General features: G+C 40.8%; 1 protein-coding gene across 2 annotated transcripts in view; it reads left to right on the top strand.

Moving 5' to 3' along the window:
* The window catches only part of RB195_002763 (uncharacterized protein), a gene marked incomplete at both ends in the record, with an annotated part of 32,260 nt that extends 7,409 nt beyond the window's left edge, over positions 1–24,851 (top strand). The window contains 21 exons of one of the 2 annotated variants that reach the window (XM_064200158.1): positions 3,020–3,102; positions 6,892–7,044; positions 7,983–8,106; positions 8,159–8,282; positions 8,609–8,672; positions 8,880–8,949; positions 9,603–9,722; positions 9,777–9,977; positions 11,676–11,816; positions 11,874–11,995; positions 12,049–12,119; positions 14,367–14,503; positions 14,752–14,868; positions 16,904–16,990; positions 17,054–17,220; positions 18,843–18,977; positions 19,030–19,102; positions 19,419–19,519; positions 20,425–20,577; positions 20,630–20,711; positions 24,618–24,851. In XM_064200158.1, coding sequence (XP_064056039.1) covers positions 3,020–3,102; positions 6,892–7,044; positions 7,983–8,106; positions 8,159–8,282; positions 8,609–8,672; positions 8,880–8,949; positions 9,603–9,722; positions 9,777–9,977; positions 11,676–11,816; positions 11,874–11,995; positions 12,049–12,119; positions 14,367–14,503; positions 14,752–14,868; positions 16,904–16,990; positions 17,054–17,220; positions 18,843–18,977; positions 19,030–19,102; positions 19,419–19,519; positions 20,425–20,577; positions 20,630–20,711; positions 24,618–24,851 — 2,559 coding nt within the window. Of the gene's footprint in view, positions 1–3,019; positions 3,103–6,891; positions 7,045–7,982; positions 8,107–8,158; positions 8,283–8,608; positions 8,673–8,879; positions 8,950–9,602; positions 9,723–9,776; positions 9,978–11,675; positions 11,817–11,873; positions 11,996–12,048; positions 12,120–14,366; positions 14,504–14,751; positions 14,869–16,903; positions 16,991–17,053; positions 17,221–18,842; positions 18,978–19,029; positions 19,103–19,418; positions 19,520–20,424; positions 20,578–20,629; positions 20,712–24,617 lie in introns of those variants that run through there. The other variant, XM_064200159.1, reaches the window with a different exon arrangement.

Below are 24,851 nucleotides of genomic sequence, written 5' to 3'. Positions count from 1 at the left end.
TTTTTGAATTTGAATGAGAAAAATAGAAAATAATACTTTTTCTGATTTTTCCACTCAGAATTTAAAAGAACATCCCGAAGTGGAGTAGAAAAATTCTTCATAATGGGTTTTCGTCAGACACTTTATCGGACTAGTGAAATGACTTTTAAAAACGTCATGCATGTTTCCTAGAATGGGGTACCTTCAAAGTTTCCGATTTTCGCTCAAGCGCGGAGAGGTGTGTGGTCTTGAATCAATTCTTTCAACTCGGAAGGAGCTCGATCTTGAGTGGTTCTCCTTTCAGTATGTAGTAGCTAGGACTTTCGCTCTCAGATCCTACGTCTAGTTGTTTCCTGGGAATCCACCATTTTTCCAAATTTTAAAGGCATTTTAAAGGAGATGGAAAAAATCCCACATCTCCTTTTCGTGCAAGTCCCAGTAACATTAAAAGATTACAAGAAATAGCAACATAACCGTATCGTGAAGCAAACCTTTCCCTATGAAATGCTACTGAAAGTGCTTTTCAAGGCGTCCATCTCCTGAAATTATTTGTGATTTTCCAGCATCGGAGCTTCTTAGCCCATTACACTTCATTAAATTCACCTTTAGACTGATAAAAAAAATGAAAACGATTGTCGCGTCCGAGTACGGACCAAGGAGTATCAGGCATCGGCATCGATGGGCAGGACCCACAAACAAGGAAGTGTACGGGGCTGCCTCCATGATCTCACGGCCCAATCCTGTTGGTCTGCGGTATTAAGTGACACTAGGTGGCATGTATATGTATGTGGTATATGCGGATTACAACCCGGTTTATCATTATGACACCAATATGCGGCAAAAACAATACATACACGACATAACAGATGGATGATAGAGGCCTGTCAGATGGCTATGGGGCAAGTGGTTCTCGGCTTCAATATAGATGGTGGTATTCGGCTCGGACCCCGTGGCACCCAGCTGTGGAACTGTGGTTGTAGACGGTAAGTGGTGGACGATCGAATACGAAGATATGAGAGAAATGAGGAAGCGAGAGAGTGGTGCCCACTGACTGGGAATGTTATTCCAGGGACGACAAATAGTTATCAGAAACTTTATCTTTCAAGTATACTTTCAAGTATCCACCTCTTTTGCAAAAATTTGACTCAGTGGGGTGCCGTACCCGCACGATCCTATTATCACATGGTCGAAACAAAATGTTACTATTTTTGTTTGGAAGGAGGGAATATTTCAAAATCAACATTTCAACAAATTCTCTAAAATTTCACGAAAACATTGAATAAAATGGTCTGCTAATGTTTAATACCAACTCTCTGAAATTTGCCATTTTATTTCACTAGCTTTACATGATGTGTACATATAGGTTGTAAAATAGAACTATTTTTAAAACATTCTTCATGGCAGTGAGTGTGCACTTGATTATATTGCTCCCTAATACTTGATACATTGGAAGCACAAAATGAAAAGTTTTTACCTCCACCTCTGTGCGCTTCAATAATCGAAGATGGCTAGAAAAACGATCGATTTCAAACATTTTAGGTGAGCAGAGTTCTGGAAAGCTAGGCATTAGTGCCACACCTCTATCTTCAGTGTCCAATGCTATAGCCGAAGCGTATTGGCTATGAGACCAGAACAGCTACGTAAAGAATTGACTCACCCTCTGCCACGGATTAATCTTAACTTTCGACAAAGCTGAAGAACTGACAGAAATCGAGGGTAGTTAAATGAAGGTGAACAAGAATGGTCAGGCTACTAGTGCACTTCGTTCAAGACTAAATACTCTCCTCTTCAAGAATGTTTTTTGTCCGTGCGATATGGACTGTTTGACTCCTTCACAGGACAACATATGGTTATGTATAGGGTGAGCCATCGACAGAACACGGACCACATCAAACACCGCCTAGAGTAGTAATTAATTACTAAAATGCCAATTTTGGGAACAACAAATCGTTTCTAACGCATTATCTTGCCGTTGTTTCCTCATCGTCTCCGACTATTACCACACAAAATTTCTCTACAATGTTTTATGGAAAGAACATATGAGTTTACCTCAAAGAAATGCGATTAATATAAATTCACATGTTCCATCCATGTTCCAATCCGTCATTTCTTCAACTACTTGGGAAGGAAACAGAAATATAGAAGTTAATACTCCAGAAAGGTTCATTCTGATTTTCCTCCACTTCTGAATTAATCTATGTGTATTGGACCTTTAGTCTTTAAACAGCAGCGCCACGTGCAAATACTCAAAATCTGAGCTGAAATGTAATTACTACCAATGGAATTAATCCATTTTGTTTCTACCCATTAACTCACCTGTTGTTTCTACCCACACAACCTGCCTACAGTTCCATTCTCCATTTCTCGCACTCTTAAGAACCCCTGTACCATTACAACTATCCCTTAAGACTCTTATGAGAAAATCCCATCACACGCACGACCACGCATGCTCATAAGTTTAGAAGGTTTTCCTTCCAATTTTGAAAGTGAACATTTCGAGATTGCTTCAAATCTTGCTAAACTTTAAAAGAAATCAGACTGGCATGCGAGCAGTAGTTGTTTATCTAATCAGTCAAGTCCTTCTGAGCGAACAAGCTTTTTTCTGGAGTGAGTATTCTTTATTCACCTAGATCTCTAGTATGAAAACCTTTGGACCTTGATGCTTAGTAACTCCGTTAGTTGATTTTGTGCTAACTACTCTCATAGTATGCTTGCCGATCATTCATCATAATCCCCTTAGATTCACATATTCAAAGATTCAAAAGGAATACAGGCAAAGTGGCACGAGTATAAAAAAGTCAAATTATATGTAATAACCAGTTTCTAATGTTCGGTAGCGTTCAGAAATTGTCATGCCGTTCCTAATATCAAACATTGCAACAGATTTATTATGTCATAGTTGGGTGCACATAAGATGCAGTTGCAGAGTGCTTAACACAATGCACGTGAATTTGTACGCATACACTTCTTAACATCGTTTCTTCACACCTTAACTTCATATCTTCTTAAAATATTCAGAGCTAAAACATTCTGTATTTAGGTATTTTACACAGGAGTTGTGGGTGACACATTGGATGGACTCTATCAGAATATGTATTCCTTCGATTTTGATGGCGATTACAAGTAGGTATATAATAGTGCCTTATGAATGTTACCGATGTGAGCGCCCGACTAAAGCCGAACTTCAGACTTCTCCTGCTGCTCGTCTCGCTTTGCCTCCTTTCAATTATAAGTATAAACTTAAAGCGCGAGGAATTTTTGTCGGAGAATTAGAAATGCTTTTCTTTTTCAAACAACTCTAATTTCGCTCTTTTCGCTCTTTTTTCAAGGAAACGTTAACACTGACAGATGGTTTTCTTGCGAACATTTCGGCATAAGTGCATCCCTATTCTACATTTGGATCTAGAGGATATTCAAGCTTGATTTTACATCTATATTCCTTTTTGAGAGCATATTTCAAAGTACTAGACAGAATTTTCCTCCCTGTTCAAATAACATACAGTGCAAACGTGAGCTAACATGAACACCATCATGATTCTCGTAATGATCAGAGGGTTGCGTCAAACCAGATAAACAGCTAACTGCTATTTAAGTAGCTGTCTGTATCCATGTATCCAGTCTCTGAATGAGGGTTTCTCCAAACATGGTAGGGGTAACTACAGGAGAGAAGGCATACGGATACGTAAATTTGAGTGCATACAAGGTTACGGCTATGAAGTGATTCACATTGTCTTATTTACTTCAAAACCCGACGCCGTGGGATACTTCCCTGTTTGTTGATTTCTGGCGCCGACGCACTAATCCGAACACGTGCGACCCGTTCCAGCACATTCTACATCTTCCTATGCCTGGCAAAGCTACTGACGCCGTTGAACCCGTCTTACTGCTTTCTGGAAATTCGCTAAACACACACACACACAAATACGTGGCAGAATAAACCCGTTATTATATACCGTGATTTCGTGCTGTGAAATTTACTTTACTGTCCTTTTTCCAACAGAATCGTAATGTTTAAAAAAGCCTTAAACCCCTGATTGTTTTTTCTGTTTCACTATGGTACACCGCCCAATGGTATTTGCAGCTTCGCCGATGTGTCATCCTTGAGCGCATCCGAGCTTATCCTGATCGATCTTCATTCAAACTCGTACAGACTCTATATATCTGTACTTGTCCCTCAATCTTGGGAACGTTACATCTTGATAGAAGACGGATTCAACGCCAAGTATTCTCAAATCTTCTTTCACCAGCTCTGTCTAAGACTTTTTTTTTGCGATCTTGTCGCTTTTTTTGGTTTCATTCTCAATGTGATCATGCTGTCGTTTCATCCCAAAGAGGCGTAGACGGTTTTCTGTGACTACTTCAGAAGGCAAAATGCTGATTTTTTTTTGCGTATTTTCCACTGCTACACCGTATCCATTTTTGCATTAATTTCATAGTTGTGGGTTACCACTGTCCCAAAGTGGTTTCAAAGTCGTTTGAGCAGCTTTCTCTCCACGCAGCAAAGCGCATCCATAATCAGGGTAATGTTACCGAGGTGTTTTTGGTCCGCATTCCATTGGTAATCTGCGCTAGTTGGCAAATTCTTTCTGCATTTCGCGTTTCTCAGGTCTACCAAGACGAGTTACTGTTGATTTGGAGCTCTTTGACTTAGACTGTCCGCTAAAAAGAACTGCTTGGTGGTTGGAATCAAACGTTCAAGACAGCTCTTGGTTTTAAATGTCCAACAAAGGGAGAATGCCCCTGTCAAAATGTTATCAAGTTTTAGTTTATAGGCCAAGGTTATGACGTCGCTGATTCTTCTTGAACGTCTTCTTAGCAGAAGCAATGGTGACTCATGTGTGCTCACCAAAGTCTACCAGACGACGAAGGTACCTGGTTTCTTGGACACCAACGCAATGAGTTCATTATGAACAGCGTATTGTTATAGCTTTTAGCGGTTTCTGTAGCGGGTTGTCCCATTACGACCCAAAGTTTTAATCTTCTCCAATCCCGCAATCGTGCACTGGTCCAAACACCGCTAGCAACTTCTAGTAGTGCCATTTCTCGCAGCTGCTTCTAGGCGTTCCACTTTTTTTTCATCAGCACAGCCACAGAAAATGGCACGGTTTTTTGATTATGACAAATGGGGTATCTCTGATGCTTGTTGGATTTCACTCGGCGTCGACCTTAAGTGTTACCAGACTGATGTTTATTGCTGATGAATCCAAGCAACTGTATCGTCCTCCTCGAGCAACTGTACTTTGAGGTCAGAAGCTTTTGCAGTGTGCTGGGTGATAGAGCATTAATGGAATATTTGGTCATCGATTCTCTCAATGTTTGAAAGAATAATAAACTCATTCTCATAGAAAGTGGCGCGAGATCAGATGTAGGATAGGTGACTGCTAAGTTTCGCTAGTTTTTAACAAATTTTATTTTTTTAACACGATCTGTGGAACAGTTCTGCTGCCAGTTAGAAAAAAGCGCATCTCTTTTAAAGGAACACTTCCAGGAACTCATGAGAAGTGCTCCTTATCAAGACTTGGATCTTTCACACCAAAGCAGTAGAACCAATTGTTAACTACGCATCGGGAAGCAAAAGTTTGCTTGGAAAGCATTACTCATATTGATGGATGCTCCGCCCGCAGTACTCCTCGTGGCTATTCGCAGAATATGTAATATCGTAGCTGCCATTTGTCAATCAAATTAATACGATTGTCAAACGTTGGGCGTGCGTCCTCATACATCTTAGGACATAGGACAGACAATGTCGAGGGGATCTGAAGATGTTTCATGTTCGTTCACAGTTCTCCTCGGACGACTTTGATCGAGCTAACGTGATGCGTGTGCTGTTACGCGCACTCTCTTTTCAGAGACTTGCTTCAACAGCAAATGGATAATCCAGCTAGGTAGGAGCAGCTGCCATTACATTCGTTTCGATGTAAGTGTCAGATGTTTATCTGACTATCCTTTTCACAATAATTAGCGCGCGGACGAAGAGAAGTGGGAGCGCAAAGGCTTAGTCGGGTTGCGCTGCCGGTAGATAACTGACTTCTTTCAGAGCAAGACCTTTTCTTCGTCCGCTTTTCATTTTTTCAGTAATAGAGTTGGAAAATAAAAATACGGCACCCATTTTGAGCTTCCCTTAACTTAAGATAACGTAAGAACTTAAGATGCATTTTATTGAATGGGCTGCTGATGAGGTACGTACACAGAATGGTCACCTTCCACAGAATTCTTTGTTTTGCTGAACCATGTCACTAACGAGACGGACCCTCCAATCCTTTTGCCCGCACTGATGGTCAAGTTATATGAAGCTTACCTATCACTGGGCTAATCTCTTTCGAAATATAGGAGAATTGACCGCTATATTTTCGTGCGCCTTGTTCATTAAGAGTAAGAATGAAATTGTCATCCCCAGTGTTACCCCATAATCACCGACGGAGTAATATAGCTGTAGCCTTAATCAAAGCAGTCCAGCGACCTACGAGCGTTTAAATGCATGACCCCACAAATCTGAGGTGGAACGGATTTCAGGTGGAGTATTCGTATACGGGATAGTAGATTATGGAGATGGGTGATTCCGTCTATTTCTTGCTAATTGGCCAGGAAAATGCGGTGTGGGCACGGTGGCGCGCTCCAATCGAACTTTCTGTAGAAAATAGCACGCCGGAACGCTCGAAGCCGTATCTCCCAGGCCGTTTTTTACGGCGTTTAAATGGACGGCATTACCCTTCTCTCTATAATCTACGATCCTGTACACGAATACTTCACCTGAAACCCGTACCACCTCAGATTCGTGGGGTGATGCCTTCAGGCCACATCAAAGTCGGTATAATCAGCGTGCGCTGACCGCTTAACAATGCTGTAATGGCTTCTCCACACCGCAATGCTCTGCAGCTCTTTCTTCAATCATTACATTTCGAAATAACTTAGGATAGCAGCTGTTACACAATTTGAGCCGGCACATGCTCGGAAAATGGTCCCTTGTTTTGATGAACCAGAATACAAGGCGGTATGGAATGTTACGGTCATCCATCCAAATGGAACTGCAGCTATTTCAAATGGACTCGAAATGAGTGAAACGATGTAAGTTTTAAGAACAAAAAAGAATTTAAGATGTGAAATGAGGGATGTCTTGTTTTTAACTACTTGATTTTGAAATTTCACAACGTATCATATATCATATATCATATTATCAAGTAAGTTTTCAAAAAAAAATCTTATTTTCTACATAGAATGTTCGTTTATTATTACTAGCTCGACGTGCCGACATTTTTTTGATGATCATTCCAAAAGCTTCTAATCTTTTATTGCACAGGTGGGAATTTAGATCGCTTTCTACAGAGCCAACCAAAACAAATATCCCTTTTACTTAAGCCTTTCGCAAGCAGGAACAAAATCAGGTGTCTTATGCTGTCAGTCGACTTCGGATACAAGGGGGTCAGCCCCTTTCCAGTGTCTCATGTTATTATAAACCTCTGTCGTTGAATTTTTGAGCTTGAGCAACGAAATGTGGCGCCGCGCTACTAACATTTCTCAAAAAAGCTTCAAAAAAGTCAAAGAGGAAATCCAATCAAATTGGAATCCATCCGTGATGTATGACAAACGAGCATCATTTCAAAGAGCAGTGCTAGATATGAAACCCGTGGATTGGGCTTATTGGTGCATTCGCGTTTTTTGAAATAAAGATGGGTTGCTCTTGTTTTTGTTTTGGTATTTTTGGTGATTAAGCAAGTTTAAGCAGAGTACAACCTCATATAACTCATGTTGTTGTTATTCTCCACAACTGCATTTCATCATTATCATCCTATCCTCCGGCGGCTAAACGGTTGTGCAACTTTTCCCATATGTAATCCATCTTCTCTATGAATGCATTGACTTTTCAGAAATCCAGAAATTATGTAGAGGAAAGTAAGATATCCTAGGCTTGAGAATTTCAGATATTTGTTTTTGATAGATGTTACACAAGCAGTTAAAAATGTACCTCTGCTCCGTTGTCATTTGCTCCACTCTTAATTGAACAGGGAACCAAATGGACGATGGAAAGTGACAAAATTTCATTCCACACCTATGATGTCCTCATATCTCCTTGCTATATTTGTTTCTGAGTTCCATTTTAGTGAAACGTACACAAAAAGGGGAACGAGGGTATGTCTATTCCCATAAAAGATCATTATAACCGACAAAACTCTCTGTTAAGATCCGAGTATGGGCAAATCCGGATGTTAAGAAAGAGCCGATGGGAAACGCGTTAAAAGCAGCAGTAGCTTGCTACAATTTGTTTGAAGAGTATTTTGGTATAAATGATGTTGTTGTGAAACAAGGTTGGTTACATAGCTTCAGGAACACTTCAAAATATATTCAAATGAAAACTACTAAATGGTGTACTTATATTTGTTTTGATATTTGTTTGCAATTATTGTTTGTTATTTCTTCATTTATTTATCTAATAATATTATTTTCCTTAACATATGCCAGTGAATATTTGAAGGAAATACTAACTAATTCTCTGTTTTTGGTCCAGTGAAAACGCGAAATATGCTCTTCACATTAAACATTTTTCTCAGTCGCAGTGTGTAAAATAGCATCTGAAGTTTGATGCTGATACTAGATTCACATTGAGTCAGGTTGTAGGAATTGAGGATTTCAGATCTAGTTGCCGTTCAGGATTTCTATGCTGGAGCAATGGAAAACTGGGGTTTGATGACATTCAGGTACACTTCCTAGAAGTTTGATGGCCATCTGATTGTTGCATGAAAAAAAGTGAAAATTGGCTGCCCTATTCCATTCCCGTTCCTCATCCATATGCTTATTGATTGTTGTTGCAGCACCTCTTGTGACACTCAAAAAGATTCTTTGATAACTGTTTCACTAAATGTGTATTTATTTTTGAATAGTGAATAAAACTAAATGTTGTTTAGGGATGAGTACCTACTGCATTGGCGTCTTGAAGAAGTTATGATATTCGTAGCCCATGAGTTAGCTCATCAGGTACTTTTCTTATGAAAGTGTGATTAATTAGAAACAGAATTAACGAAAATAAATCACGGGCCACTGCTGTCATCTGGCTATCCACATTCATAATTTCTCAGCCGTCAGCAGCAACATATCCTTGAGTTAACGGTGAAGGCTAAATCTGTTACTGAAAAAAATTGGTTGTTACCAAAAGAAGAGAAGATTGTCTGTGGAACAGTAGGAATATTTGTCGGCCCATTTCAAGGAGTAAATAACTTTTAATCTGTACCTTGGTCTAAATTTGCTCTAATCGGGACACACCTTATAATGTTAGTTCCTGAACTTGCCCTCTACACCTATACAAAATTACGCAACGTTTTTCATCAGATATAGGAAGAAATTTTTTGCAGAAATGGTGTTCTTACCAAATTAATCATGATTCTAACTACTAAGTAGGTGGCTTTCGCGATGTTTGTTGCGAGTATTGCAGTGTTCTCATTAGTGTCCAGTGATTACTTTGATCTGTAAAACCTGTTTTTCCTTTGAAAAGAAAGCACACAATCGTAATTCGAATTGAATAGACTGGTCGTAGAAACAGGGAAAAATCGCAATGGAAAAATTGCTTACAAAAACTTACTAAGTAAGCACTACAGCAAACATACTACATGACTACATCTGACATATTTCAGTGGTTTGGGAATTTGGTTACAATGAAATATTGGGATGACCTATGGCTTAAGGAAGGCTTTGCTAGCTTTTTTGAGAAAACCTTGTATCAAGAAAAATTGCACGAAGAAGGCCTGAGAATGGTATCCTTATGCGTTTTCTTTTATTGTGCCCTCATATATACACAGTGTTTTTAGAGCACTATAGAGCTTGTGTCGGATCTTTACAAAGGACTAACAGAAGATTCTCTAGCCACAAGCCGTCCGCTCTCGTCTATTATTCATACGCCTATGGAAGTTCGAGAAAGTTTTGATACAATAACGTACAAAAAAGGAGCCGCAGTCATAGCTATGATAAGATCTGTCGTCGGAGGGAAAATTTTCAGGAAAGCAATTAATGTAGGTCCATAAGAAAACATTCGCAATCAAAGTAGTCAAAAATGATCTTGGAGGTTGCGGTTTAGTATGAGGAAGGATGCATTGGAATTGGCATGTGTGTTCACAAAGAAATAATCGTTAAGATGGAGATAAGATATGGCCGGAAAAGAAAAATTTCATAGATACTGATGTTTTCTTCCTCACATTCAAAATTTGTAACAGAATAGGAATATTTTAAATTAACGTAGTTGCTTTCGAGCTATAAACGCACAAACGCTCTGCGTCCCTTAAGACAAAACTAACAACAGACGCATTTGTTTGCATGTGTACATTTTCATGTTGAGCACCTGAATAGTTGTTGGGTGCTATGCTGGAAAGTGTGGGGTGGTGTATATAAGAAATAAAAAAACATAAGTAAATCATTCCCTTACGGGACCGCTGACGTGCACTTCGTCCACTGCACGCAGAAATGGGTCTTTTCTTGTTCTTATATTTAGGAGGAGCTGACTTAGATCTGCTCGTTTTTACTGCAGAACACCAGCCAAGTGTTTGCTGCTAATGTAGAGACTGTTCCTAATGTTCATTCCCCTATAAAACAACTCCATAAAAATGCAGAGATTGAGGTGGATTCAGGGTGCAATGTTCTTGATGAGCCAGGATTGACTTATAATTGCTCTAGTACGGTGAAAGACGTTGCCGGAAACGTCCAGGCTGAAGAAACGGAAAAGACCAAGATGTCGATCTACACATGCAATGCAAGTACTATTGCATCAGAATTGGACACTGAAGGCTTGATGATGCAAGTCAGGATGGCATATTACGACTTGGTTAAACTTAGCGACACGAGGTGATGTCACTCACGGGAACATGCGACAATAAAGGACATAGTGGAGCGGGTGTCCTCGCCAACGCAAATATGGCAATGACCACGGACTATGCGAATAGGGTATTTACGAATGAGAAGGTGCGAATCAAAATCATTTCGACTATATTTGTCAGTTACCCTCCAACATCAAGTTACGATAAAGTCGAGGTCCAAGCCTTCTACATCGATATGGATAACTCTTACTGAGGGTATCTTACTTTCCAAAAAGTTTTGAGAAAAAGCAACAGTGCAGTGGAAGCAGCAGAGTTATCCAAACAAAGTCCCAGAACCATTATCGATTCGGAAATACTTTTCAGTCGGCTTTTGGAGCAATGGACACCATGACGATGAATGTGATGCAAAGGAAAGAAAAATAGAAGTGTGCGGGGCACGTGATGGTTCCAACGGCAAGTGCTGGACCAGATGTGTGAACTGCTGGTCACCACGCGATATGAAAAGCACTGCAAGAGGAGCGCCGTCTTGATAGTCAGACTTTTTACAAAGTTCTCTAAATAAAAATACGATGCTTTCCGAGTCCATCCCAAGAAGAAAAGTCGGTGGACAATCCTTGAGTGCTATCGGAATGAATATATTACTAGCGCCCACGTTTAAACAAATCGACGACGTGAGCAAAGATAATATAGGTAATCGTCCACACTTCCGTTTCTTTGTAATGTAACTCTGGGCCTGCTCCGATATGAACGCAGTGATTGGATGGACAAATTCGAGACCTCAGTTTTTGTTTCCAGATCTATGACTACTCACTACTTGCAAAGTGAATCATTTTAATGAGATATAAATATTTTTTGCTTCTGAGCAACGTGTGTCTATATAATATTAGCTGGTTGTTGCAGCATTTTCTTAAAAAGTTTTCGTTCAAAAATGTTCGCCGAGACGATCTTTGGCAAGCTTTCGACGAAGTTATCGAGACGGTTCCGGGCCCCAATAATAAACGTTTGGACATGCTGGATTTTGGCAATCAATGGACAACGCAGGTGTTTTTCTTTTATTTCCCTAGTTGAAACACTCTTTATTTTACCGTCTTCTTCTAGATGGGATTTCCTCTTGTAACCGTAAGGACTTTCAATTCCACTGCAGTGATAATAACACAGGAGAAGTACATGCTGAATACTTCAAACCTAGGATTGGCCAAATATCGTTCACCACACTACGGGTAATGGCTATTAGTAGCGATCACGTTCACGGATCTAAAATTCGATCCTCCAGGTACAAATGGGATGTGCCAATTTGGTATAGGAAATTAAAAGGAGAACCACAATTTGCATGGCTGAAAAGAAGTATGCCCTGCTTTTAGATTCTCAAATCAATTTTTTTTCGATTTTTGATATTCCTGATCTGTTGAAACATTTCACGTTTATCAAAAGCTCTCTAAAATTCACAGTTCACATCTACCATTGCGAGCGAGCGTACTTCTAAGTTGTTTTCCATTTATTTCACATCTACTTACGTCGAAGGTGTCAATGACAAGATATAAACAAACGTACATGATTAGTTTGTTCATAGCTAGCCAGTTAAGTTGTGATTCCCAGTAACGTCAATGATATTAGAAACGGCGCTGAGAGTTAGAGAACTGCAACTTTCTTCTTAAAACAACTCGCACGCAATGAGTGCCCACCAATTAATTTTGACAGGGAGTCGTTAGGAAAGTGTTTAGAAGGAAGACACTCTTAATTCTTGCTTAGCTCCTCATTCTCTTCATTTTCTCTGCCTACCTCGTTCCTTTCATTTTTTTCGTTATTTCACTTCCTTAATATATTCCTCTCTCTTCTTTTTCTTCTAAGAGGTTTTCCCATTTGTTCTATGCTGATGTTTTCCGTGGTTTTAATGTGGAGAGAAGAAAATCTCATGTAGCAGCGCTGAGAAGCATTACAGGCAACGTGTCACGAAACCGACGTTACTTGGTCTTTGTCGGTTTTGGAGTACAAGTGGTAGCGGTGTTTGTCCATGCAAGCTGGATCTATATGTACGTCCCAGCTTCCTCAGTAGTCTATTCATTAATTTTACGTAAATAAGCTGGTGAGAGAACCTCGCTGATTTTCGATCGCTTGCTCGCGGATACAAGTGCTGCGCGTTTTCACGTACCTCCTTGGAACAAATGCCGCTCCCGAACAGATTTCAAGACGATAAGCAGAATTGAGGGTGGCTGCGCTCACTCTTGTAATCTACATACATGTACCTATTTTATATTGGCCCATAACGACTACAACACTGACAATTCCGTGATATTCCGTCTTTGACATTGTCCACAATCGTTTCTAAACGATAGCATTAAAACAATCCTACTAGATCTACGCTCATATTCGTGATCTCTAAGCCCTACATTTGCTAACAAAGACCTATCATCATCAGTTGGGAATACGCTCCCTTCAGCGCTTCTTAGCGCAGCAATCCATGAATTGAAGAAAGGAAGAGTGGAGTAAGGCGTTGTTCAAGTTGAGGACAAGCAATACGTGTAAACAACTTGGCTTTTACTATTCTCCACATCAAAATTTGAATTGATCATCAAAAATTAGCCGGCGCAAGGTCACCAGAAATGAATCCAGCATAGCGAGACCTGCATCGATGATATTCCTACCGTAAAGAAAGTACTAAACACAGAGGACCCTTTGTCGATCCTCGATCACTCCATCGTCGACCCTCTCAATCCAGTAGCGCTGTCTGTTTGTCGTCCGAGTAACGAGTCGTTTGGTTTCTTCTATTTTCTGCTCACTCTAGCCATCTTCGCAAAAAGCAGATACGTTCATCTACCTGCATGTGGTGTACTCTATTCCGTCGTAGGCTTGGGCCTTTGTTCAGCTGATGCGTTCTATCCTTCCTGGTCTTGTCACCCAAAATTTGTGCAGTGTATGAACAGTGTTATTTTGTTTGTGCATCAGGTTCCTCCATCAGAATGCAGGAATTGAAAATAGTTCGCAAGTAAATCTTAGCCGTCAGTGAAAACACTCAACTACACAAACCTCGAAATCTAGGACACCAATAGCACTTAGAACCACCTGGAAAAATGACTATTATTATGCCAAATGAGGGAAATTGTCATGCTGGAACATTTCCTCATTGCAGCATAGGGCCGCTGTTATATTTCAGCTGCATTATGGTGAAAGATAGGAAAGAAGCATTACGGAGCACTCTATGGCGAATTTGACGAGAGAAACTTCTTTGGCTTGATTGCAGCGTCTCCTTTTCTGTGATCGCACGTATCGCGTTGCGTTTTCACTTAATTATCTTTTATTATAAAACGCAATGCGATAATCGTACAAGAACAACTTAAGTCATTTTGTTACTAATCTGGTTCGGACTTGGAAGCTGCGAACCTCGTAACGTTTGAAGTCCCAGATCTTGGTTCTGAACCGATCTGAGCTTTTCCTTTTTCCCAGATGCCGGGCTATGCCACAAGGATAAGACGCCCCTGCTTCTTTCGTTTTCGTGTCATTGTCTCATAAATTGCTGACTACTTCGTAATATCACCGCAGCTTTACCTCATTCTAATTCTTTCTTATAACATGTCTCTTACCTGACTTTTGCAGATGAACCGCTTTATATAAAAGTGGATCCTACGGAGAAACCTGTTGTATTGAACGTTTTCGCGAACGGCTACTATAGACAGAATTACGAAACTGATGGTTGGCTGAAAATTAAGCAACATTTCACAGAAAATCCGAAGGTTGGCTGCTGAGTTGATTTCGGTAAAACATGTCACTCTAACTTAATACTGACATAATGTTATAGCGTCCCAGTTCTGTGAAGGCAATAAGAGTGTCTCAATCAATTCTCTATTTCCTCTATTAAAATTAAGACTGTTGCTTAGTAACAGACATGCTGAAAAATATGAATAAAAATACCGTGATCTCATCGGAAAAAATCTAGAAAAGGTTGAAAGTGTATGTGCGTTTGAAAATTGGATCATTTTAGGAGTTTTCCGAGCTGGAGAGAGTTGCTCTCATCAATGATGCATTCGCTGCGGCTCTCATCGATCGTTTAGATTACGAGATCCTTTTAGATCTGGTTTATTTCAGGAAGGAAGAGAAGGTATGTTCAGTAACTATAAGCAGATATGTTCCTAGGAGAGCAGGTATTAGTTTCTGAGAAAAATTTCTGAGAAGTCGAGAGAATTGCTCTAATCTACTTTGTTCTATGTTGCCAGTTACCATATGTGTGGGCTCAGGAAGAAAAGGCGATGAAAAGGAAATATTAGCACCTTCTCGACTATGATTTTTCATATAACTGATCTGTTACGAATTAGCATTTCTACATTTCTTTCATTATTATAGATTCGAAGTCGTTCTCGACTGTACACGCTGGCTCGACCTCAATTATATTGATTTATTCTGTTGGGTTTGATCGTCACAACGGTGGCGAGCACTGGTGGTATCTGCCAGCTTCCAGAGCGATGGTTGATAGAACAGTCTTTTCTCGCATTTAAAGGCAAAATACCACGAATCTGGGGTGATACGGATTTCAGGTGGAGTATCCGTAGTCCTAAATTATGGAGACCGGGGTGGTTCCGCTCATCTCTCCCTGAATCACTGCAAACAGTCGTCCCTGAATGTTGTTTTGTACGGTACCTTCTGTGGCAGCTCGCCTACCTTGCACGCGTAGCGTCCCTTACTGCCTATCGGGGCACTCCGAATTGATTTTCGACGAATCACAGGGCGGAGGCGGCGCACGGGGTGGAGCGTTGTAATAGATGGCGTCGTACAAAACATCATTCTGGAGGCGGTTGTTTGCAGTGATACAGGGAGAGATGAGCGGAACTACCCCCGTCTTCATAATCTACGTCCCCGTATACGGATACCCCACTTGAAATCCGCACCACCTCAGATTCGTGATATGCTGCCTTTAATGTGCAAGAAGAGGAAGGAAAAAGCTTATTTAAAAGATTATACGATTGTATACAATCATGTATAAATATAATCAATCTCTTATGAAGTAGAATGTTAGAGAGGCTTTTCTTTTGTAAGAAAGGTTCCGACGCCTGCAACACGTTATGATTTCTTATTGGCTTGCATTTCACTGGCCGCACTCTTCTCAGACAGTAAACGCATGTTTTTATATGCACTGCGCTTAAATCTAAACCTATTTTGTATTGCTAGTGTTTGTGGAATCGCATGGAATTCTTCAATTTTTGATTAACATCAAGCAAACAGATAGCAGAAGGATCCTCCTTCAATGCTGTATAAGTTGATCCTTCTTTCCTTAAGATTGTTGACTGGTATATAATACTCTTTAGGAGTGCTTGAACTGCTTAGAGTTGATCATTCTACAAATGTAAAGTAAGTTGTTGACAACCGATGGAGCACATCAGTGTTTTTCTACTCGCGGACATATCTTTGTAACTAGCAATCATACCTGAAGAGGCTTGCGAAGTGAGGTTTGGAAGGGGAAAAAGGAACTAGCAGTGAGCCTGACCGCATGGTATATTTAATGTACTACTTGGGCTAGAACTGTTCTGTTGCGCTGGTAGTCTTCTTAATAGTATACTGGACCTAGTTCCAGATGTTGTGTAGTTCAGTTGTTCCGTGATGTCGTTCTTTTGGACATCTGCTTCCTTCATGTTTTTGTGTGTTGCCTCCAGACATCGAGACGAGGACTACATTCAAGTCCTCGGCAGGTATAGCTACAGCTAGGCATAGGTACAGGTTGCTGGAGGCGTTGTTCAACTAACAGTGTACATGCTAACATGTTCTGTTACGTGATTGTCTCCACGTGCCTTGGATCTGGAACATTTGATATAAAGGAAGAAAACGGCAGTCATCATCGCACGTACACTGCTAGGAGACCAAAAACGAGGACTGAAATGGACCTGATGATTTAGATCTAATGAATGATCCGTCTGTATCTGATGCATCCGACATGTTTCGTTTCCGGATCCGAGTCCCTTCTTACAGGTTTCTCTTCTTGTTTCTACTTGAGGATGTGATCATGGACCGCACAAGCGAATTGAAATCCTTCACCATCACGCTTCACCCACATCGGCTACTTTTTTTTTATTAAAATGCGCAAATTTTCTCCTCTCCGGAGCGATTATTCCACAAATGAACGAGAAATTCATCTCCCACTTCAGAGTGGAATGGTACTTCAAGCAGTCTCCAACGGATTGCATAGCATAAAGATGTTATTCTACGGTAGACCAGAGCAAGAACTAATTTATGTAAGTTTTTTGCCTTCTAACTTCTTCCGGAGGCCAGAAGAAAATAATTTGTTTTGATTTCAGTCTTATATGAGAAACGTCTTAAGAAATCGTGGTTATAAGAGGCTTATACATTTTGTTGTGGAACCCACAGAACACAGAAATGAGGAAAATCTATCTGATAAAAGAAAATCTCGATATAAAATTGAACAACGAAGGATAAACATGGAGGCGAAATTATCTTTTAGTCTGTAAGCTTTTTCGAGTCGTGAGTATTGTTTCTGGATACTCTGCGTTCGGTTCTTTCGAAAAGAAGATTGTTTTTGGGATTAAAGGCATCACCCCACGAATATGGGCTGGTACGGATTTCAGGTGGAGTATACGTATACGGGATCGTAGATCATGGAGAGAAGGGTGATGCCGTCCATTAATTCCTAATTGCCGTAAAAAACGGTCCGAATGATACGGCTTCGAGCGTTCTGGACGGCGCTATTTTCTACAAGGGGTTCGACTGGAGCGCGCCAGCCTTGTTCATGCGCCGCATCTTCCGGGCCGTTTTTTTACGACAATCAGGAAGAAATGGACGGAATTATCCCCCTCTCCATAATCTATTATGCCGTATACGAATACTCCACCTGAAATCCGTACTACCTCAGATTCGTGGGGTGATGTCTTTAAGTTTGCACGTGTCAGTGCGAAAAGGAGGAACACTCCGAAAGAAATTAATAAATCATTTGAAGAACTTTATAGACCTCTGTTTAGTCAACGAGGCAAGAAAATCTACCAGTGAATTATTGTTAAAATCAAAAATTAAAACAACTCTTAACATCCGCGGCAATAATGAAAACCACGCCATGCGGTTTTAAACCTATGAGTGCAAACTGCTGCATTTTCGAACAGCATTTAGATTTGGACTCATCTGATTCATATATTTGAGAGGGACGTCTTATGCTTTAGCCTCAATTCTGATAACTTAAAAAATCCTAACCTTCTTATCTCGCAGTGGAGAGAACATAACATCGAAAACATTAGCGTTGTCTTTGGTTATTAATCGTAGAGAATATCCAAGAAATCAACGTTCTCAAGAAAGGTCGATTAAACAAGTAATGGGGATCCTTTTGAAAGGCGGCAAACGTCCATATCAAAAGCTGCACGATATTTGATCTAGTCTAGATCCACTTGAACTGGGCATGTCAATGCAACAATTGTTATTTCGTTAAAATAATGGATGCCTGCCTGATTATCAACGAAACATGGGTAATTGTTGACTCTGGAGTTTAACTGGTGAAAAGAATGAAAAGACTGACTTTGATCCTGGTGGCGAGTGGCGAACCTGGTTTGGGTTTGTGCCTTCTTGTAAATAATAAACTAGTTTTCTTAACAGGTTTGATAGAAAGTTTTTCTGGAAGGTTTGGTGTTTTCCCATCATACTCCTTTAGCCAGCAAGTCATCTCCAGATCTACACAGGTCAGAAACAAAAGACAGTCTAAATATCAAAACGAGTGATTTGTTTATTTGTTGTGAAATGGCTCAGAATTCCATCTCGGATCAGTTGGAGCACCAACCTCTGGAGAGCCTAATTTTTCCGGGCTGAACACACACTTTCCATAGAAACAACTTTTATGACTATAGATATCTCGCTAACTAAATCTCCTTTGGATTTTTTAAAACAGAATTTGAAGACGAAGGAGCGTCGACAAATGGGTGAAATTGAAACATTTCAGCAAAGCTGCTTCCTCCAATATAAATCTCTACAATCTATAAATCTTCCATTCACTAAATCTCTCTCAGATTTGTTTTAAAAAAATTATTTATTTAAATGTGGCCTAAAAATGTGCGAGCGACAAAAAATAGGGAGATTGAAACATTTCAGCAAGGTTGCGTCCGCCATAGTCGAAACAATGTGTGATGTTGGCGAAAAAAATTGCATCAAAACGTTCCGATCACTTTTTGAAAAAGAGGTACTCAATAAATGTCGAAAAGGGGAAAAAGCAAGTAAATGTGTCAGGTAATGAGTTACAAAACAAAGTAGCCATGCTCCCAAAATTACTAAACTTCAGGATCAAAAGCCATCTTCGACGCCACGCTTACTGTACTGGAGTGAAGGCCTTGGGCACGGTAGCACTCCGAAAGGTGAGCATATATGATAGGAAGTTAATATATAGTTCGGTAGCCGAGAAATTCCGCAGTCTTTCTTGCTGTTATTACATCTTCTTACCCATATATGACATGTACTACACGTAAGATTTGGTTTTGCTGTAACTGTAAGAGGGCTACTGCTTATCTACAAACAATTATAATTTAATCTGTGGTTAGAGTCTCAATGACTACTTTACTTTTCAACCCTAGTCGGAAGATATAGGTTAAACAAGATATTTGCCAGGTTGTTACTTTTTATGCACTGCTTAGATTTCTAACGGGCCACGGAATCGTTGGAAATTTGTTATAGGTCGAAGATCTGCTTAAAGTTGAGGACAACCCCGAGGAAAGGAGAGCTCTTCGAAGTGGAGCTGCTTGCAATGTGGACAGTGATGTGAACCGTATCAAACGGTAACTGTTTTCTTATCGTCAGTTTTCCTAGATTGTTTCGTGGACAGTCGATGTTAGACGTATTCGTGACGTGAAACGTTAGCGGGCGCAACACGTCTACTGCAATGCGCCACCTTCCGCTTCAACTCCCCTAATAGAATCCGCGCTGCCCTCGCGTATGATACTTTCGGAGTCTATTATGAGATTTCTCATCCACTACTAGCCCTATTCTACTTTCTTACACACTGTTATTGCTCGCGTCTTCGACGACCTTGGGCACATGAAATGACAATGCGATGTAAAGAAAAATGCCTTTGAACGAGGTGTGGCGAGGCCCAGTGCAGAAAATGCAGCATTTTGTAAGATGGCGCTGATGTATTTTAAATCTTAGTGTAAAAATCACGAGACTGAGTATTTCTCCACTTCCGCTTCCATTTAGTTTAAGATTTTTTTTCAAAATAGCTTTTCTTCACCGGTGCTGCTGCATTCGTCTTTTCTGGATGGAAAAAGGGTAAATGGGTAAAGTGCGTAGTGTAAAATCCCTAAGGGGGCGCCTCTGCGTTCGACTTCATCTCAGATTTCGCTTAAGGTTTATGAACGCGAATGCAACATTAGGATCACTTGCGAGTGCTACCGGATGTACTACTCAGTGTTTTTATCCTCCCAAACAAGTCCAGTAACAATTTATCGATCCCGGACGCATGAAAAGATGGCTTTGCACTAGGAGGGCTTCGAACCTCTGATTGTAGCCAGGGCGGAACCTCTTACCGCCTGCGCAAAACCGCCACCTCTGGATTGATATTCTTCTCCATGAAGGTCACATTTATTATCATTATTTCTTCTTCTTCGGACTGACCCTCCTATCGAAGATTTTCCACGTTTTTCTTCTTAATTTCTTCAACAACGTGGAGTTTCTCCAATTACAGGAACCTATTAGATATATTGGAGACAAATGAAGAATTAGACAGTGTTCGCAGTCAAAACATTCTTCATTATTTTCATGCCGTATTCAAAACGGCGGTAGCACATGAATTCCTGTTTGATTTTTGCACAGAACACTGGGATTTGATCTACAGAAGGCACGTGTATTTCTTTTGTCACCATTCGGTAAGAGAAAAAATTCCTTTCTAGACTGAAATCGTACCTAATATTCCTTGAGAGAGTGATTTCCTTCTGCTTCGGAACAATACATACCCACAAGCAAATAAATCAGGTGAGTCTTCACACGCTTGTTTCTTCGAATCCAGTTAATTCTATGTGTTTTATTATCATGGTCGTTTCGGCGGATCTTTTGCATTTATTATATATCATGATCATGATTATGATCATGATATATAATAACGTATATATTCTGTCACGTGTGTGTGTGTGTGTGTCTGTCTGTCTGTCTGTCTGTCTGTCTCTCTGTCTGTCTGTCTGTCTCTCTGTCTGTCTGTCTGTCTGTCTGTCTGTCTGTCTGTCTGTCTGTCTGTCACGAAATTCAAAAAGGGGGGTGCGACGGGTGCACCGGCGTCGAGTTGGTGCCTCGACGCTAGAAAGCGATAAAATAGGGTGCGACAGGTCACACAGTGTCGGATTGGCGTACCGGTAGCAGGTAGATATAATATGGGGTGCGACGGCGCCAGATACATTTTGAAGGTGGTGCGACGGCGTCGTAGTGGTGCGCAATAACTTCGTGTGCATGTCGCAAAAGGTAAATGAGATGTTTCATAACTGTGGCCACTGGGCGCTTTACATTTCACCTTTATGACTCCTACACGCGTCTATTTCATTTTTCGTTCGCCTCAAGTTGGTAGCATGCCTTCCTCAGAAAGTGGAAGCATCCATGCATACGGCTGCTTAAATAGTAGCGAACAGTTTACATGATCTGACGTGGAACGTTATCTTTATCAGTAGGATAAAGTCTTTCACGTCATTTTCTGCTAAAGCATCATTCATTGGAGGGAAACAGGAGGATAACCCAAATTTCGAGTAATGCTTTCAAATTGTGTCTACATTGTATTGGTATCGACGGAGTGTTTCAAGCTGAAGTTCAAATGTTCTCCAAATGTAGAATTGACGCGGTTAGAAAGAAAACTACATCTTTTGCTTTTATTTATAATAAAAAAAAAGAAAAATCTAATTTCACAGGCAATTTCACAGGCAGAGGGCACTAATATTGATTTTCGTTGATCAGTGAAGGGGAGCGAAGCGAACACCACCCGGCTTTAGCCGGACGTTCAGACTGGTATATATATATATATATATATAATGCTAAATAATCGTTGATAAAGGCTAAAAACATAACATATGGAGAGAGGGTCTTTTTGAGTCGAGACCGGACGGGAGGACATGTGTGGACGTGAGGACATTAGCCATGTGCTGCGATTGATGCACCACTAGGATACAGCTTTTCCTCTGCCCATTCTCCACATCCATTGGAAAGGGGATACGATAAGGAGATACTAAATCGTCGAAACTGTTCACGGTTGCATTGCAGTGGATAACGTGATCACTATCGCGGGAAGAAAGGGCCATACGTGTTGATGGAAGGGTCTTCTCCAACCTTCGTTTTGCTGAAGAACTGAACAGAAGAATGAGAGCACCATGGGCAGGATGTGCACCCGTCAAGGAAGCTACGGACCAACAGGACGGACCAAGATCTCCGTGCTCATCTGTTTGACTCACTAGTTCTTCCAGCGCTCTTTTACGCAACGGAAACGTGGGTAAACACCGCTGCCACGTCTAGGAAACTACTCAGTACCCACACAGCTCCTGAGATAAGTCTTCTGAAGTTTATCCGGTGCACACAACATCTAGCCGGGCTTCGCAGCTTCGACTTAAGGGCAATGTCCCGTCTCTGCGACCCAGCGGAATATATACGGAAAGCAAGCATAGATGGGCCGGTCACATTATGAGATGTTTCGACGATAGATGGACTAAAGGAATGCTAGAGTGGATTCCAAAAGATGCTAAACGCTATTAAGGGAGATCAGGTGATGTGTTCGCTACACGAATGAACCAGTTGAAGCTCCGTACATCATGATAGGGCAAGCTGCGGATAGGTATACTTCCAGCTTGACTTTATTGGCCACGGTGGTCGACCAAAGGAACTTGGTCAACGAGTTGAATCCCGAATTAGCTTAAGCGCATCTTCGCTGGATTGCTATCTTGTAGCTGCAATTATTTTTCAGGATACACCCCAAATAACAGTACTTATCAACTAGTTTAATAGGTTTTTCTTGATTCTCGCTGAGGGTCTTGAGGAGATCCACAACGTTTTGCATTTATCATGGCGGAGTCGCAGTCCGTAGTCGTAGGATGTAGCTAATTTCGATACAAGGTCAACAACATGTTGTAATTTCGCGCTGCTAGGGCGAATATTACTACATAGTCGACGTACTCGACCACCAAGGGACGTGCAGACGGTGCTATAATGAAATTAGCGGGACACTGCTCAACTGTTCTTCCCATTATGTCATCGATGGCAAAGTTGAACAGAAAGGATCCTACCGCGGTCGCTTGTCTCTCTCATTTCCACTTCAGTTTCCACCTTGAACGGTGTACTACACGCAGCTGGTGTTCGAACCGAAGCAGTTGTTCTTTTTTTCATGTCGCTTATTAGGCTTGCGAATTTTCCTAAAATTTCATGGGCGCGAAGCAGAGAAAACGACCTTGGTAAGAAAAGTCAAAAGCGGATTCGAAGCCTAAAAAAGCTAACTGTAGAGGCTTCAAACACCGCAGCCACACTTCAATCACTCTGCTCACTATAAACACCTGATCAATCGTTGATCGACCAGGGCGAAAGACGGCTTGCTCGTCACGAGTGGTTTCTTAGCAATGTCGGATTAGTCGATTCAGGGTGATCCGCTGCAAAACCTTATAATTACACGCAGCAATGATATTCCTCGGTAATTCCTGGTTTCCGTGACAGATAGCTTCTTGTTGAGAGGAGGCGTGCCTCCACGAGTCTGATATCCTTCCGTCAATCCATAATAAACGGAAGATCTTCGTCATCTCACAAATCGTAAAAAAACAAGAGATTTCAGCGTTTCTGGGTTAATCCCATTGTTTTCTTCAGATTCTCAATTTTTCATTCTTTTGAGTATGTCATAAGATCAAAATATATCACCATTTGCTGTTTCCGTTTATCCGTAGTAATATCCCTTTTCTTTGTTGAATTCATTTAGCACAATTTCTGCTTCCAAACCCTGGACACTTTGGAAAGAACGGTGTAGTCCATGAAACCGAAGTTCCAGAGAAATGTGCGGCCCAAAGAAGTACTCTTTCATCCTATGCAAATCAAAACGCTAGTCTTGTCTGCAACAGTGCATCATCCGTTTAAAAATCGGAGACGGAACTCGACCAAAAAGACCCTCTCTTTATATATTACTTACTAACTTAGATAGTTAGATGGTCCGTCTTCACTGGACTTGCGGGCTCAAGCATCCCTTCTGCTGGTTTCGTTCCCTCGCCATTGTCATCCAAGATGTTCTTAAAACAGTCACGGAAAACCGCCTTCGCTTCTTTGGTCACGTTATAGGGAGGCCGTCTGTTCATCTTGTTCATGTTGTCCTAAGAATGCTTCCAGAACCTGTTCTGTCGATAGGCAGTCAGGCAAGACGTAAAGTTCCATCGCTTATGGAATAGCGACGGATGGGTAGATTCTATGAGATTTCTAGTTGAGGATCGAATGGGGTCGGATATGTTTAATGACGACACATACCAACGAAGATGCGGATAGCTGCGTGATGGGGTAACATCCGCTCGCTTAGACAACTTTTTCTTTCGGCGATTAGGGGAAACTAAGCGAAGTCACACTCGTTTCCTTCAACCTAAACCCTTCGTTTTACCTTGGTATTTCGTACCACGTCAATATTGGGATATGCCGCCTTCAAGACTTTATGTTCCTGAATGACGTGGTGTAATTCGAATAATTAGGGTCTTCACAAGAAAGACAAGTAGTCATTTCCAAATAGAAATTACAGGTAACTATTAACATAGAAAAGAAATCGTAGGAAAGACCTATGGCTTACAAGAAACTCTTATGCCGTAAACTCGAATCCTTGATACGATGAGAGGACTCTAGAAATTACCAGAATCCAACTTCTACGAACATAATTGAAGTGACACATTACAGGCAAAGGCTTTCCAAAAATCTATTGAAAACGTTAACAACGCCCATGTCATCAGCAAAGAGTTAGAGAGAGCAGAACACAGAATATTGTGGCTAGAAAAACATTCAAAGAATCTCGTCCAGTATTTCAAATCCAAGACAAATCAGAAGGAAAAACGTGAATATGACGATGATGTTGGTTATGGAAATGACGTTTCTGAAAGTGATAGTGAAAGTGACAAGGTGATGACTTTCTAG

This window comes from Necator americanus, chromosome IV (assembly GCF_031761385.1).
Source record: "Necator americanus strain Aroian chromosome IV, whole genome shotgun sequence".
NCBI classification, from domain to species: Eukaryota; Metazoa; Nematoda; class Chromadorea; order Rhabditida; family Ancylostomatidae; genus Necator; species Necator americanus.
This window is presented reverse-complemented; position numbering and strand designations above follow the sequence as displayed.